The sequence below is a fragment of the Megascapheus bottae genome, chromosome 7 (genome assembly GCF_031878675.1).
Source record: "Megascapheus bottae isolate mThoBot1 chromosome 7, mThoBot2.hap1, whole genome shotgun sequence".
Taxonomy (NCBI): domain Eukaryota; kingdom Metazoa; phylum Chordata; class Mammalia; order Rodentia; family Geomyidae; genus Megascapheus; species Megascapheus bottae.
Window position 1 is genome coordinate 32,280,440 of NC_143515.1, and position 18,110 is coordinate 32,298,549.

Here is an 18,110-nt window from a genome sequence, read left to right on the forward strand (position 1 = left end):
GTGTGTGTGTGTGTGTGTGTGTGTGTGTGTGTGTGTGTGTGTGCCAATACTGGGGGTAGAATTGAGGGCCAGTGTGTTTCACTTATCTTTTTCACTCAGTGCTACTGTAAACTTCCCTTTCCACTCTATGCTGCTCAAATTACAATGAGCTTATGACTTATTTGTCTGCCATTGCTGCCTTAGAGTCTCAGTATTCATCTCTCAGTCTCTTGATTGGCTAGGATTACAAGGAAGAGCCATGACCACCTGGCTTCAAAGTGTGTGGGTCCCCTGCTTCACCTGCCCCCTAAAGCTCAACATTTTTCACAGTACCCTAGAGCCTTTTACTGTACTTTTTCTTGCCACTCCTAGAGCTTGATCTCAGCACCTGATCACTGCCCTTGGGCTTCTTTTGCTCAAGGCTAGCATTCTAACAGTTGAGCCACTGGGTGATTCCTGGCTTTTTCAGTGTATGTGGTAACAAGGAATTGAACTCAGGGCTTCATGCATGCTAGGCAAGCACTCTACCACTTGCTCATGCTCCAGGCGCTGTTTTCTCCCATTTTTGAAAAGTATTTTCTAAGTAGTATTTAGAACCCAACCTTAGAAATTAAGTCTTATAACACGGCTCCATGATTCTTCTAAAAGACAAAATGACCTTTCCTTTTTTCTTCCTACTCTTGGACTCTGTTGGTTCTGATATCTTTAATCCTCCCATGCACAATTCAAGTGCAACTTTTCTCCACCCTCAATCCAATTTCTTCTTTCAAGTTTAACTTTTGAGTCCAAACTCTATCCAAAATGAAGCCAAACTTTGCAATATCATAAAACTCAAATGGGTTCTTTATTAGTCATATATTAAATTTCATTACATTTAATCGTTCAGGTTTATTAAGTTTTGGATATATTGTAGTAATATTATTCTACCAACATCTATGCATTTATATCAATATACTATATGCCTATATAAATGTTCATATTTATCTTTGTATATATATACATATATATTTTTATATGTATGGGAAAACATGTGGTACCCACAATCGCAGCAACTCTTACACTGTGTAGCCGTAGTAGTGAGACACTTCCATATCTCTTTGCCTCTGAACAAAAAACTGCAGTTTCCCCAAAGCAGTGTATTGGGCAGCATTCTCACGCTCTTGCTGGGCCCGCCTTTTCATGGCTTCACGCTCTGGCCTTTGCTCCTTGGTGATGGGATTTGATACTACAGGGCCAGGAATATCGGGTTTCCTCCATGGAATTGGTTGGCGGCTGAAATCTTGGAGTAGGTACTGGTTATGAGGCTTAGGCGGTGAACGGAACTCGTTCCCAGCAGTGGAAACAGGCTTGTGCTGGACAGAAGCGCTGGATGAGGTTGAGTGGGGTTCAGGCCTAGCAACAGCAGACTGAGATACACTAGGCTGGGGAGCATTGGCCGATCCCTGTGTGTATGTATTGGTTACACTTGGCTGAGATGCTTTGGTGGAACCTCTGAGACTCGTGTTGGCAGAAGCTGGTTGAGACAGGCTGACTGCGGTAGGTTGAGCCGTGGTAGGATGAGGCCGTGCAGGGTATGGTACAGTGGGCCTCCTGGAGGCCAGAGACTGTGGCCTGTGAGGAACGGGTCGAGCCTGAGGCTTCTCTGGGGTTAGAAAAGGCAAAGGAACCAACTTGACCTTGCCAGGGGGAGGCAGCTCATCCTGGGATGGGGATGGACACTGGCTTTCACTCCTTTCCCTTTTCTTGACTTGAATGTTTCTAGGGCCTTTACCCTCATGTGGAATATCCAGCCATGATTTCATGGCAGAGTCTCGTGTGCCGCTTGCAGTTTTCTTCTCATTCTTCTTTCCTAGGGCATGAAAAACCTGCACTGACTCCCACATCTGCACGCCTAGGTTGGTTCGAGGTCTTTTGAAGGTCTCTTGGCTAAGCTCAGGGTGGCTTCTCTTGTGCTTCATCTTGGGAATGCTTGCCTTCTCTTCTGCTTTCAGTTTGTTCCCTGACTGCTTGGTTTCTTCACATTTCTTGGGATTGCTTCCCCTGATCCTTTTGGGCTCATTCTGCCCATGGCTCTTTGTTTTGCTCACCCTGCTGGATGCAGGCTTTGGGGTCTGGGCTGTGTTCAGGGAAGCCTTGTCACTGGCTGGGGTGCTACACTCAGTTTCCTCTTCCTTCAGCAGGCCCTGTGGCTGCAGCTGCTGGCCTTTGGCCTCGGGAGTTCCATCCACACTTTCCAAGGCGTCGTGCTTGTTCTTGGACACTTGATCAGTGGAATACTTGGTGACCACAGAGTTTTCCTGCAGCAGAATCTCATTGATGGTGTCTGTATCTTTGATATGGGTTATAGTAGAAATATTGGATTGCTGAAAATCTGTGAAGGAGGTGAAAATCTGGTTAAAATGAATGTCTTGACCATCACAGTGATATCTTTTAGCTACCCACTGTCACATTCCATTCCATTTGTCTCAAGACTCAGAGTATCCAAATTGGCCTTGTTCCATGTAGACTTCTGTCTTGGCCCTAAGGTTAATGTCGACCTGCAGCTGCTAAATGTCAGGTGGAGCATCCTGACTTTCTGTTAGTTTCTCAAAGGCAACCAGAGGCTTTCAAACCTTGCTTTCAATTTCATCCTAATGCTTATTCTCTGTGTCTGGATTTGCTGGAGGCAAGACCAAGGTACTAGGAATGTTTACTACTGGATTGATATTGGAATGTCTCCAAAGTCAGGTGACACATGTTTCTCTCAAGGACTTCAACATTTATGCTTGTAGGACTTGGGTTGTCTGCAGTTTGTGACTGGCAAAATTTATGATTCTAGAAAGTTGTGATTCTAGAAAAGTGTATGCATTGCCAGGGAAGTTTCTACTGATGTAAAGAAATCACAGCAGAAATCAGTCCCTGGTAAGTAACATGCTCCATTTATGCACCAATGATTTAAGGGCATTGTCATCACTGAGCAAGGTGTTTCTAGCAGGTAGTTTTAAGCACCATAGACAGGATCGTGAGTTGGAAGATCGTGATAGCTACTCTATGTAAAACTTGTGCTAATTCATTTTCATTATTTCTTTTCCCTTTTCCTCTATAGAATTGTTGTCAGTGAAATAAAAATGAAAGAAGTTTTAAAAGTAGGAAATGATTTGGACATCATGTATGGGTCAGAAGTAAAGTAGTTCCTTACTGTGTTCTTGACTCTGGGTTCAAACAACAAAAAACCCAGCTTTATAAAGTGTCATCTATTTATATAGTTGTCGATTATTGCCAGTGTCCTGTAAGTAAAATAGGTGTTGATTCTCACCCTGATCTGAGAGAACGGCAAGTGAGGGGCAGTCAGGGAGGGGAGGACAGGTTTAGCATGTTTTGAGTGCATTTCTGAGAGTTGAGTGTGTGTGCATGTGCATGTGTGTGTGAGGGAGAGACGGGGAGAATAGAGAGCTAGAGAATGTGATCATGCACTGGATGCTTCTGGGACTTGAACTCAGCCTTTTTTCTTTTGCTGCTTGACTTTTTCTTAGGCCTGATGTATTCTCGCTTTTTTTAGGCATCTATTGTCTGCATTTGGGAACTGACAATGAGATGTTGAAAACACTTTGCAGGCTGACTTTGAAATTTGTTCCTCAGCTCTCAGGCTCCTGATTAGCTAGGCCACAGGCATGATTCAGTGGTGCTCAGCTCCAGGGTGGAATTCCTGCCCATGAAATATGCAAAATATATATTCTCACCTGCTTCCTTTGGGCAGGTTCTCTGCACACAGTAAAGCAAGTTTATCTGCTATTATCAAAACTAATGTTTGACATATTTTCCAATGAAAGCAAAGAACTCGAACAAGAAGGGGATTAATTAGGGAGAATGGATTGTGAGGACAATGTAGACCATGGCCTCACTGAGTGTGCTTTGGGTGGCATCTAAGAGCAGCACAGCCATATTTCCTCACTTATGTATTTACTTAATTATCCAGTGCAATTAGTGGCAGCACTGAGGTTTGAAGCCGTCAGTGCTCCACCACTGGAGCCATACCCTTGGCCCTCTGCCTCATGGCAGAAATTGGAGGTCTCCTTGTGAGTGTGGTGGGTGAGACTGAGGATTTAGACTATATTTGTGGAGTAGTGGAGACTCTATGCAGATGCAGGTCAGCCCCTCCTTTTTGTGCTGCTAATCCTGTTCCTTTCTGTTGTCTGTGCTTACCTTGAACATTGGTTTCTGGGTGGTGTTGAGCAGACACAGAGTAGTAGATTCCAGAAGTGGAGACTGGTGGTGGGACATTTGCGGGCTGAACCTCTTGGAGCATCATCACGATTTCTGGCTGAGGAGCAAAGACCCTGCTCCCTGTATAGGACACAGAGCCATATGATTGCAGGCAGGGACCAGGTTCTCCAGATAATAGAGGGCCCACTGTGCTTTGGTTATAGTAGTAAATTTGGTTGTTTCGTTGGCAGGGAAGTAACAAGCTACTACTCTCTTGTTGTGGAATGTGAGATAACGTCCCCTGAACCAGGCTGGCAGACAGCGATGGATACAGAGGGACTATGGCATTTGCATCCGCATATCGAGATGTCATAGTCATTGAAAGGACTGCTGTGCCCTGGTCAATGAGAGTCAATGTGAAGTCTCCCAGTGCAGAGGACTTTTTATTGTGTCTTGTGTACTCCCATTCAAAAGCACTGGCACAGGAGGAGGCTGCAGTGGAGATGTGGTTCTGGCCAGTAACCCCTGACAGCATGGGTGTGCTGGAATGTTGGCAAAGACCCGTGAGTGGCTGCAAAGAGGTGCCAGAGGTTGATGGCAGTGGCCATGCTGAAGTGAAGGCTGGGGTGGAGACTGTGGAGATGTTGCAGCTGTTGCCTGTTAGAGAAGTGGCATCGTTCTCCACAGGAAGAGGAAGCTGTAGTGAGTTTGCAGCTCCAAGTAAAGATGGATGCTGGAAATTGTCTGCAAGAAGCAAGGGGTGGTTAAAAAATGGATAAGGTTGCCCAACTCTCACTGTTTTGGAGGAACAGCATATTGGAAGCTGGCTGTGACTGACTGGGAATGCTCTCATTCCAATAGCCACCCACATTCTTCTGATGAACTTGGCAAAGAGGTTCAACAGGAGACACCAAGTGGTTCCTGTGCTGTTTCCTAGGCAGAAGCAGGCTTCTCCTTCTTGTCCTGACTTTCCTTGAGTCACTCCTAACTGTGTCCTAGCATGTGAGCCTTTTGAATCTCAGGTATCCTCAGTGTACTTGTTAGATCACCCATTCAAGAGCAGGAAACCTAGGGGCAGAGGCCAGCCTGATTGGCTCAAATACTTCTTTTGAATTACTATGAGCACCGTGTTCCAAAGGGTGAGCAGGTGAAGAATGCCCAGAAATCAGGAGAACTTGAACTTCCTATAAGCCAGTGGATGTTGTTCTTGAGAAAATAGTTTGCATTTTTCTTGTTATTGTGTAACCTTATAGAAATCTCTGGCCATTTTTAGTGCTTACTTAAAACACAGACCAGAAGATAAGTAAAGAATACAATGACCACCTCAGAGTTCCCAATATACTTTTTGTAGGAAACCTGAAACCCTCTGCTCTGTTGGGTGGCTCACTCCGGTAATCCTAGCTACTCAGGAGGCTGAGATCTGAGGATTAGGGTTCAAAATCAGCTGGAGCACAAAAAGACCTGAGACTCTTATTTCCAATTAAGCTCCAGAAAACGGGAACTGGGACTTGGCTCTAGGGTAGGATGGTAGCTCTGAGCTGAAGAGCTGAGGGATTCTCCCAGGCCCTTGTCAAAACCCATGACCCACACAAAAGAAGAAAAGGAAGGGGCCAGGAGTTTGGCCTAGTGGTTGAAGTGCTTGCCTAGCATGCATGAAGACCCGGGTTCGATTCCTTGGTACCACATACACAGAAAAAAGCTAGAAGTGGTGTTGAGGCTCAAGTGGTAGAGCTCTAGCCTTGAGAAAGTCCAAGGACAGTGCTCAGGCCCTGAGCTCAAGCCCAGGACTGGCAAAAAAAAAAGAAGACTGAGACGTTCTGAACTTCAAGTCACTCATCAATGATATATTATACATGCTGAAAACAATGATATCAGTAATAATATTGAATAATGAATGTAAGTGACATATTATACATGACTGATATGGAACAAAATAGAAAGACATTAAAGCTAATTTGGATGTATGTCAAATATTCATTATAGTATACTTACCAATAAATAAAGTGATCTTATTACATATGCAATGTTGTGAAAACAAACATTTTCTCATCTATTTCAGACAAAAACCATCACAGGATTAGAAAGTGGTTTTGAATTATATGTGTGTGTGTGTGTGCGTGTGTGTGTGTGTGTGTGTGTGTGCGTGTGCATGTGTGTGTGCGTGTGTGTGTGTGTGTGCGTGTTGTGTATTCTGGGAGTTGAACTGAAGTTGGTATAGGTGTAATGTGTGTGGAAGCAGAAAAATGCATTAAATGTAAATATTCAAGCAGTCATGCTTTGTTTTTGCTAGTCCTGTTCTTGAGCTCAGGGCCTGAGCACTGTCCTTGGACTTTCTCAAGGCCAGAGCTCTACTACTAGAGCCTCAGCACCACTTCTAGCTTTTTTCTATGTGTGTGATACCAAGGAATTGATCCTGCATCTTCATGCATGCTAGGCAAGCACTATACCACTAGGCCAAACTCCCAGCCCCCATGCTGTTTTTAAATACAGATTTTATTCTTATACTTCTGCATGTGAAATGTTTGAAATTATACTTTCAAGATAAAATTCTGGAAAGGAGTATTTTGGACAATAGGGCCTAATATGTTCTATGTAACTGTTGTATCATGTTTACAAGGTGAAAGTTTTCAGAGCTCAGAGGCTCAGAATTTCTATTTTCTGGTCTTTCTCAGCTTGTGGAAGCTGTTGAATTTCCTTAGCGAAAGCTTTCTTTCTCCACTTAAAGGCATACCCCTCCAATCTGTTCTTATATCGCTCATCTCTCATTCTTCTCCCTGGATTGACAATAGTGAATCTTCCTTTTCATGAACATGGATAACTCTTCATTTATTCGACTGCTCCTTTGATTTTCTCACCAAAGCTTGGTAATTTTCAGCATGTACATCTTACACCTATCTTTTGTAATTATTCTAAGTATCTCATAATTTTGGTAGTATAAATGGCACTCTCAATTCAATTTCCAGTTGCTTTTTGAGAATGATTAATCATTGTCTTCTGACCCTATATCCTGGACGTTAGGTAACTTGTTTTTTTTTTTTTTACATCATCCCTCATGCCATATACATGGTCATAATTGACATAGATCAATATTTTTGAATGTGCAGGAGACCTAGTATCCCTAGCACATGGGATAGTGTGGTTAGACAATCACTTTTTTTTTTTGCCTGTCCTGGGCTTGAGCTCAGGGCCTCGGCACTGTCCTTGGACTTTCTCAAGGTTAGAGCTCTACCACTTGAGCCTCAGGACCACTTCTGACTTTGTTGTTTTTTTTTTTTCCAATGTATGTGGTACCAAAGAATCGAACCTGGCTTTTTCGTGCATGCGAGGCAAACACTCTACCAGTAGGCCAAACTCCTAGTCCCAGACAATCACTTTTGTCAGGACATTAATACCAGATTGGACAATATAGCACAAATGTAGAAAAGAAAAAATCAGAACAAAGAAAGACAAACCAAAATGATTTCTCTAAATATCATACCTCAATGTAAAGATATTAATTGTTCTAGCTGGGTATTTAAATCAACTTAGTATAAATAGCAGCATCAAAAAAATCTTTAAAAACCGTTTGAAATGGGAATTAATGCACCATCTATCTGGCAAATATCATGTAACCCTTATATAACAGTAAAAAATATATATATATATATATATAAACGTTTGAAAACCAATCTGAGAAAAATATTGATACAAATGTAAAATAAACACTTAGAATTCTATCATTATCATCATAATTTACAGCTTTTAGTTGAAACCTGCTTCTGATACAAATTAGAATACTTTATTAAAAAATGCATGTTCAGCTCTCATGACTCAAGGCTGTAATCCTAACTACTGGAGCTTGAGGTTTGAAAATTATTATTTCAAGCCAGTCCTTCCCATAAAGTCTGTAGGACTCTTATTAACGGTTAAATATCAAAACCTGGAATTGGAGACCTGATGAGTTGTAGAGCTCTACCTATAAGCTAAAAAGCTCAGAGACAGTGTCAAGCTTGGAGTTTAAATCTTGGTATTCATACAAACACACACACACACACACACACACACACACACACACACACTCACTTCCATGTAGTCTAAATATAAGAATGAAAAGTAATGTTGAAATATATTACAGAACCTTCTGTGTAATCCCTCTCAAGAAATGTTCCTTAAAATAATTTGGAATACATATCTAAAATGTTTACATTGCAAACTGTCAAGGCTCAGTAGCTCCCTTCTCTAATCCTATTTGGGAAACAGTCTGCTGGACAGTGGTTTGAGATCCATCTAGGCTGGTTACTGAACACCTCATCTCAATCAAATAAGCCCTCTGTTAGTAGATCATGACTGTGGCCCAAGGTACAAGATAGTCCTTCCTAGGTGGTAGGATCATGGTTCAAGGTTTGCCTGACCTAAAATTTCATATCTTCAAAAAAAAACCTAGCTAAAACAAAGAAAGCTAAAGGAGTGGCTGGCACCTGTGCCGGCCCTAAGTTAGTCAGGTTGACAAAAGGCTCGTTCAAAGCATCATCTGTATTCACAGTCAACTAGAAAAAAAAAAAACACATAACAAACCTAAAGCAGGAACCAGCTAAAAGTGACATCTCAGAAACTGCTTTTAATGATTCTCTGTTTTAACCTTAGTTGGCTTTTGGTCCATCAATGTGGCTAACACTAACTTCATTTTGCCTGGCTCTGGTTAGATTGCCCTCGGTTTTCTGTGTGTGGATTTAAAAATGTTTGATCCTCTTCAACATTCTATTGAAACCACCGCTGTTTTCTTGAGAATGTCTCCATGCTCTTCATGTCTTTGGCTCTGTCTTATTTCTCATCACCTTCTTCATCTTTTCTTCACCTCTAGTTCCTGGTGAACCTTTCCTTCTAGATCATCTGCCTCGTTCTAGTCCCGTCATCCCCTCTCTCTTCCTGTTTTTCTCTTTACCTTGTCTGAGCAGAAATATGGAAACACACACTATGCTTAAATTTACTACATTTGATATAAACGTAACTATATAGACATCAAAACCTATGACTCTAGAGACATAATGTTTTATTTCATAAATTAATACGTTTCTATGACATATAATCCGTTAGCCTAGTTTTGATTAAGTTCTAAATACTAAGTCCCAGTGATTGTAAATAGAGATTCCCTCCTGGAACACTTGTTGGTTAAACTTGTCATTTAAAATATGATGTAAAAATCAATGTTAATAAATTCTCCAATTAAAAATTTTTTACTACATTTGAAATACCAAAGTGGAACTAATTTTTAGAGGATACTGTTACAAATGAAGTATCTTGGTATAGGGATTTCAACACGACTAGGTTTCCTTCTCCATTAGTTTGTTTAAAATTGACTCTCTGAAGAAATCTGTAGCTTCATTCTCCATTCATAAATGTCATTAAAAATACAGTGCTGGAGGCCCGGGAGTGTGGCCTAATAGTAGAGTTCTTGCCTAGCATGCATGAAGACCTGGGATCGATTCCTCGGTACCCCACATACATAGCAAAAATCTGGAAGTGGTGCTGAGGCTCAAGTGGTAGACTGCTAGCCTTGAGAAAGTCCAAGGACAGTGCTCAAGCCCTGAGCTCAAGCCCAAGACGGGCAAAAAAAAATACAGTGCTGGAAAACAAAGCTATCACAAGATAAACAATTCATTTTCTTCATGTTGCAGACAAAGCAACAGATTTTTGTCACAAAGTAAATCATGTGGCTAAGTCATATATACCTAGTAAACATCACAGCCCAACATTTCTAATTCAATACTTGAAGCTGTTTTGATTCTACTATTAAATTTAGGGAGCAGGGGAGTCTAATGAAAACTCTAAATCCCTTTTTCTTCTTACCTGACATACTGAGACAATGGGTAATATCAACTGGAGAAACAAGGGATGAAGAATGACACTAGAGGATGTGTGCGTAGCTGAAGCTAAAGAGCAAGAGTGTGTCCAGTACGGAGCTCACTGGACACTGGTCACTAGCGATGATCCAAATATACGCCTGGACGATGCCATGGAAACCCCAAGATTCTACCAAGTAGTGATAGGTTCAGTGGGAGAATGATGTCATTACTCAGGCAGTTGAAAGGCCTGGAGTAGCCAATCACAAGATCAGAATCTGAACCAGAAGCTGGGTTTGGGTAGAGAATGGCAGGAGAGCTCTAGTAGCTCTTTAATGCTTGATCTTTGGTGACTTGAGGTCCTGCAAGACAGACAGGAAATCCCCTTTCGTCTACGTTCTTATATTGAGGACATCACCTCAGTGTTTCTCACCAATGTTCATTAATAGTTATTTTTAATTTGCTTATTTTGCTTTCTATATTATATGATAATTACATATTGCATATATAGTTCACATGTTTGAGGGATAAGGAAAGGGACTTTGAGATTGAAAACTTCATTGTTCTGAAACCGTTTAGTTGAGCCATTTGAATTTTCAAATAGTAGAAGCAGAATGAAAGAGCTTTTACCTAGTTGAAGAGTAGTGTTGATGATACCTTGTAGAGGATGATGTCATCTAGGGCACTTGCTTTCTAGTTTCTTGCCCCTGAAATCCTTATTCTGGGTTGTTCTAGCCATGTTGGACTTGGATCCCTCTTTATATTTCTCTTGTTCACTTAGGAACTGGTTCTTGGAAAACCTATTAGGTTTTGCATTCTTTTTTATTTCATTTTAAAACTTAATTTACTTTATTCTTATTGTAGTGGTGGTATACAGAGGTATTGCAATTGCACAAGTCAGGTAATAAGTATATTTCCATTTATACAGTATCTTCCGTTCCCTCATGCTCTCCCAGTCCCTCTTGTCTCTATCCACAAGTTATGTAGCTCACTTTCGTTGGTGTCCAGTGGGCTCCACTGCTCTGTTTTTGTCATTTTACCCTTGAGTTCTGTACACCTCCCAAACCCTTCTGAAGAGGTATACTTGAATACACCATACATAAGGTAAAGAAGACAGATCATCAAAAATTAAAAACTAAACAAAAGAAAGGGGGAAAAAGGATGTTTCTTCCCTCCACCTTTTGGAGTTCATTTCTGAATTTTATATGAATAAAAAGAGGCACATGGGCTTTGCATTTTTGTTTCTCTCCTAATGGTGCCCTCTTTTGTTCTCAATGTTTGTGATTATCTAGAATCCTTTCTAATTTATATCCCAATGCATTTTAGATCTCATTTTTGCACATCCAAAAGAATATGCACGATTTGTGTCTCTGAGTTTGGCTTAGCTCACCTAACATGATTTGTTCTAGTTCTATTTCCTTGCAGATGATATTACTTTATTCTTCCTAATGGCTGTGTAAAATTCCATTGTGTATAGGTACCACATAGTTTGGATCCACTCATCTATTGTGGGGCATCTGAGTTGCTCTATATCTTGCCTATTATGAATAGCGAAGCAATAAAAACGGTCTGTGTTTAGTTTTTTTGAGGAACCTCATACTGCTGTTCAGAGAGGTTGTACTCCTTTACATTCCCACCAATATGTAGAAGAGTTACTTTCCCCCCAAGATTTCCAACAATATTTGCAGTTCAAATTCACAATGTTGGACAATCTGACAGGGGTGAGATGGAACTTCAGAGTTGTTTTAATTTGCGTTTCCTTTATGGCCAGGGTTGATGAGCATTTCCTCAAGTGTATCTTTGCCATTCTCACCTCTTCTGAGAAATCTCTACTTAGCTCCCTTGCCCATTAAGTGATTGCTTTATAAGGTTTGGTAGGGGTTGGTTTCTTAAGCTCTTTGCGTATATTGGATATGAGGACTTTGATATATGGCTTGAAAAGGAAGATCTTTTCCCAGCAATCCTTTTTTTTTTTTTTTGCCAGTTCTTTCGCTTGAACTCAGGGTCTGGGCACCATCCATGGGCTTCTTTTGCTTAAAGCTAGCACTCTATCACTTGAGCCACAGCACCCCTTTTGGCTATTTCTGTTTATATGGTACTGAGGAATCCAACTCAGGGTTTCATGCATGTGTGGCAAGCACTGTACCACTAAGCCACATTCCAGTCTACTTGTAGTTTTTGAATGGCTGATTGGAGATAAGAATCTCACAAGGACTTTTTTTTTGGCCAGTCCTGGGGCTTGAAGTCAGGGCCTGAGCTTTCTCAAGGCTAGAGCTCTACCACTTGAGCCACAGCACCAGTTCTGTCTTTTCTACATATGTGGTACCGAGGAATCAAACCCAGGTCTTCGTGCATGCTAGGCAAGCACTCTACCATAGGCCAAACACCAGGCCCCACCCAGCAATTCTTTTTTTTAATTTTTGATTGTAATTAATAAAAATTTTACATGATATTTGCCAGATAGAAGGTGCATTAATTCACATACATTGATACCCTTTCACATGTCTTGGTACCCATTACCCTCCTCCCCACCCCCCACCCGTGTGGTTTCCCCCCCCACCAATTCTTTTATAGTTTATTTTTTTTTCTGGATTCTGTGCCTTGAGCTTTCTTGATCAAGGCTGTGCTCTATTGCTTAAGCCATAGTACCACTTCTGGCTCGTGGCTTAACTGTACATAAGAGTCTTGTCACAGACTTTCTTAACTGGGATGGCTTTGAACTGTGGTCTTCCTGAGTAGCTATGATTACAGGCATGAGCCCCTAGTACACCACGAGTTGTGCATTCTCATACTCATAGATGTCAACTCCTAGAGATACAGGTCTCTTTTTTGCATAGCCCTGATACTTTGAAAAGTAGTCTCTGCCCATTAGAAGCAAATACTAAAGAAATGGAATACACAGAGGAAGGCAGACTTCTGTCTGACTTAAAAGGCTTTTATTGTAAAGATGATATACATAGGGGGTACAGTTACTTAAGTCAGGTAACGAGTACATTTCCTTTTGAACAATGTTACCGCCTCCCTCATTCTCCCCCGGGTTTGCCTTCTCCCCACTTGAAGTTATATCGTTCATTTCCAACATAGTGTCTAGTCCGTGTCACTGCTAAATTGGCTTACCCTTTATCTCACCATTTCTGTGCTTCTTCCAGTGATAGCCAGACCAGTCCCCACAATTTGTGTCAGAAGAAAAGGAATGAATATGGAGTCCAAGATAAAAAGGATGTCATTCTAGTTGAAATTAACTGGTTTTACTTAACATGAAACTATCAAGCATATTCTGGAGCAAGGCTCCTATTGCAAACTCTACATAGTAATCTATTGGTTTGTGTACTTATAGTTGCTGAGAAACATTGCACGGAAAACCAACTAGCGTTACCTTTCTACAATTGTGATGATTATTTCTATGTCAAGATGACTTTACTCCTGCCTAGGTAAATCAGTACTGTCCATGGTAATAACTGGCTCAACCTCATGAGGCTTGCCCTCACGAGCCTACATCTCCAGCCCAGCTTCTGTGATATTCCCCAAGTCTCTGCATGTTTTCTGTATTGGGTAGACAGCATATGAGTAGGCCATCTGTTCAGATTGTTAGCAGAGTCCACAGCTACTGTAGAGGCATATACACAAGACACATTTATTATAGAAACAATCTTTGTTTTCATTCTTGTGTATATTTTTATTCTCTTTAAATAGTTGTACAAAGGCAGTATCAACCATCCATTTCCCATCAAGAGCTCCAGAAATCAAACCAATGGCTTAGTGATTGTCTGTTTTAAGAAGATGGAGTCATAGGATGTTCATTTGGGATGTTCATGTGCGACATGAGGTGTGGGACATCACAGACCACCATTCCACATTTTGTCTTGAAAGTAGCGAAAGAGCCAGGTGCTGGTGGCTCATGTCTGTAATCCTAGCTACTGAAGAGGCTGAGATCAGAGGATCACAGTTTCAAAGAAGCCTGGGTACCATAGTCGAGGAGACTGTTATCTCCAATTCAACACCAGAAAACTGGAATGGCACTGTGGCTCAGAGACAATGCCCAAGGCCTGTGTTCAAACCCCTGGATCAAAAAAAAAAAAATCAAATAGCAAATTCCCATTGGGTATGATCCAACTAAGGCTGTGCTGTATTGATGAAATCTACTCTCTTAGATACTATAGTTACAATACCTGGTCATGTGAGACATTCCACCAATGCTGGTTTAAAGGATGGGGGATCCATGAGTGATGGTATTTATTTATTTATTTATTTATGAGCCAGTCCTGTAGACTGAGCTCAGGGCCTTAGCACTGTCTTTGGGCTTTCTCAAGGCTGAAGCTCTAGCACTTGAGCCACAGCACCACTTCTCCCGTTTTCTATGTATGTGGTACCAAGATATCAAACCCGGGTCTTTGTGCTTGCTAGGGAAGCACTCTACTGCTAGGGCAAACTCCAGACCTGGTCCATGAGCATTTTTGTTCATGATCAGACCTCTACTGAAACTGCAACTCTCATTTGTGATTAACTAGAGATAAGAGCCCAAGGGGCTTTCATGCCCAAGCTGATTTCCAACCCCAACCCTCTGATCTCAGCTTCCTGACTTGCAAGAGTTAGAAGCAGAAATCTTTTCATTTGGTTGGCGGGAAAGATTTGTTAATAATTTAATGTGAAGTATAAATGTGCTCAATTGTAAGTTGCAAACCAATATGATATTAGGGATTTCTTTTCACTTTCATGTTTATTGAAGTTTTAGAATCAGGGAAGTTTTTCATAATTGTCAATGTTTGTTGTAACATTGCCACCTTGACAATGTCAAAGGTACTGATCAGTTTCTTTTGTGCCGTTATATATACATTTGTTCATTTCTTTTCATCTCTCTTTTTTTTTTCTTTGCCAGTCCTCGACTTGATTTCAGGGCCTGAGCACTGTCCTTGGACTTTCTCAAGGCTAGAGCTCTACCACTTGAGCCTCAGCACCACTTCCACCTTTTTTCATGTATGTGGTACCGAGGAATCGAACCTGGGTCTTTGTGCATGCTGGGCAAGCACTCTACCACTAGGCGAAACTCCTGGTCCTCTTTTCATCTCTTTTTTTTTTGAAATTTAAACATTTTTACTGTTAGGGTGATTTACAGAGGGGTTACAATCAGATAAATCAGTTAATGAGTACATTGCCTTTTAAACAGGATTATCTGCTCCCTCATTATCTCCCAGTTTTTCCCCTTTCCTCTTCCCTGCCCCTGCCAGGTTATATAGTTCATTTCCAACAGTGGCTAGTGAGTCTCACTGCTGATGGTTTAGCCTTTGTCCCTTTGCTTTCCCTTCTCCTCCCCAAATCAAATGAACGTATATAAAGACAAAGGGTACATACATTTAAAAAAATAGTGACAAAAGAGAATATACCAAGGAGAAAAAAGAAAGAAAAAAAAGAAAGAATTGCAAACAGTACAATAAAAAATCTCTTGATTCCATTTCTTAGAGTTCATTTTGATCCTAGAGAACGTTCTATGATCATACGTACATAGCTATTGAGCCCTTGTGATCCTCTCCTAAGAACAGCTTCCGGTCCATTATATGATGAGTTGTCTCTGTCCCAGTGTAGCCAGGTGGCCTGTGGGCTCCATCCCTGATGTTTACGTTCCTCCTAGAGGTACTTGGATAGCTCCAGGGCTCAGATATGACCACCACTGCAGCCACTGCTGTTGTGACTGCTGGCACAATCACTGTATGTGGATACCGAATTCTGTCTTCTTATGCAAGCAGTTTATAATTTTCTTCTTTGGTATAAATCTCTGTATAAACAATAGCTACGTTGGAGTGACTGTCTAGATGTGAAAAGCTTGATGGGACCCTCAAGTTCTGCTTCCTCAGGGGACTTAGTTGGGTCAGTTATCCATCTGCCATCTTCTCCAAAATTCAACGTTTTAAAATCAATTTATTCAATTGTAACGTCTTTGTGAAAATGACTAGTAGGAAAAATGATACACATTCAGGTGTGTAAAAGTAGGGAGGTACTGGTGAACCATTCTAATAATCCTCAGGAAGCTGGGACCCGAGGATAATGGTAGAAGTAGATATGGATCAAGTGACTGTGCATTGGCCTCAAGTATGAGTAAAAAACAATGCAATATAGACTACATTTGGTTTCATTCTGAAAATGTACTATTGTGCCTCTGACTAGTGTACGTCTAAATGGTGCGATGAATTATATTTCAGGAAAGTTTTTTGTTTTATTGTGTGGGTCCTGTGGTTTGAACTCAGGGTCTGAGCACTCCCTCTGAGCTTTTTTGGCTTAAAGCCAGGTCTCAACCATATCAGCCAGAGCTCTTCTTTTGGCTTTTTGATGGTAAATTAGAAATAAGTGTCACACAAAATTATGTCACAGGAATGATCATTCCTGCATAGGCTGTCTTTGAAGAGCAATCCTCAGTCCGCAGCCTCTGCGCTAGCTAGGAATACAGGCACGAGCCAAGGGCTCAAGAAATGGTTTTCAGCAAAATTTAGTAAGCTTCCTACAATGATCCTCCACCCTGTGTCCTTCTACTCGGTTCTCCTTTCCTGTCCTCTCAGTCACCATCGCCCACTCCCCATCCAGCTGTGCCTCTTGTGGCCTCTGAAGTGGAACACAGGGCCCTGCAGCTTGACTGCAGTGACTCATTGCTGTGCCTGTGCAAATGCCTGTCTCCCTGGGGTTCTCCTGGAATAGACACTAGGAGCAGATTTTGCTTGTGCTGGTCCTTTGCAGCGAGTGGTGTGGGAACCAGCAAGGCAAGAAGGAGCAGTACAGGACACATTTAGTGTTTTGTCTACTTCACATATTTGATCTTGTCCACACATTAACTCCAGATCCTCAGTTGGGAAATTTAGGTTGGAAATCTAGGTGCACTTGCATTCTCTGAGGAATTCAGACACTCAGGCCTCCATTGGAGGCCTCGACCTTTGAATTTAATGTGATCCCAGCCCACAGCTGAACCTCACAAATCAAGTGGACCAGTGATACTAGCCCTGTGTGTTTAGTGATTAATTGAAGTATTATAGCACATCTTGCTGCCCTGAATAATTAAATGGGTACTGAATAAATAAATAAATGATCCTAAATGATGAGGCCATTCTCAGGGTGGACTTTATGCTACTTTGCTTCACTGGCTAGGCCCCAGGATAGCCTTTGTCCCCTGGATAACCATGAGCTCTTGGCTCTAATGTGGTAGATTTCTCTCATATCATGCATTTGCCTTTTCTTCTTCTCATCTTAGATAACTGCATCGTGTGTGTGTGTGTGTGTGTGTGTGTGTGTGTGTGTGTGTGTGTGCCAATACTGGGGGTAGAATTGAGGGCCAGTGTGTTTCACTTATCTTTTTCACTCAGTGCTACTGTAAACTTCCCTTTCCACTCTATGCTGCTCAAATTACAATGAGCTTATGACTTATTTGTCTGCCATTGCTGCCTTAGAGTCTCAGTATTCATCTCTCAGTCTCTTGATTGGCTAGGATTACAAGGAAGAGCCATGACCACCTGGCTTCAAAGTGTGTGGGTCCCCTGCTTCACCTGCCCCCTAAAGCTCAACATTTTTCACAGTACCCTAGAGCCTTTTACTGTACTTTTTCTTGCCACTCCTAGAGCTTGATCTCAGCACCTGATCACTGCCCTTGGGCTTCTTTTGCTCAAGGCTAGCATTCTAACAGTTGAGCCACTGGGTGATTCCTGGCTTTTTCAGTGTATGTGGTAACAAGGAATTGAACTCAGGGCTTCATGCATGCTAGGCAAGCACTCTACCACTTGCTCATGCTCCAGGCGCTGTTTTCTCCCATTTTTGAAAAGTATTTTCTAAGTAGTATTTAGAACCCAACCTTAGAAATTAAGTCTTATAACACGGCTCCATGATTCTTCTAAAAGACAAAATGACCTTTCCTTTTTTCTTCCTACTCTTGGACTCTGTTGGTTCTGATGTCTTTAATCCTCCCATGCACAATTCAAGTGCAACTTTTCTCCACCCTCAATCCAATTTCTTCTTTCAAGTTTAACTTTTGAGTCCAAACTCTATCCAAAATGAAGCCCAACTTTGCAATATCATAAAACTCAAATGGGTTCTTTATTAGTCATATATTAAATTTCATTACATTTAATCGTTCAGGTTTATTAAGTTTTGGATATA

The 18,110-nt window shown here is 41.4% G+C and overlaps 1 protein-coding gene and 1 long non-coding RNA gene across 2 annotated transcripts in view; one reads left to right on the forward strand and one right to left on the reverse strand.

Annotated features, from left to right (window-relative positions):
- Window positions 1-18,110, forward strand: part of LOC150060537 (uncharacterized) — a 491,819-nt gene that overhangs the window by 177,152 nt on the left and 296,557 nt on the right. The window lies entirely within an intron of this gene.
- On the reverse strand, window positions 1,035-16,616 carry LOC150060544 (uncharacterized protein C2orf78-like). The gene is given in 5 exon segments (XM_090336244.1): window positions 1,035-2,369; window positions 4,169-4,905; window positions 9,988-10,041; window positions 10,044-10,070; window positions 16,475-16,616. Coding segments are annotated over 5 exon segments (2,295 nt in total).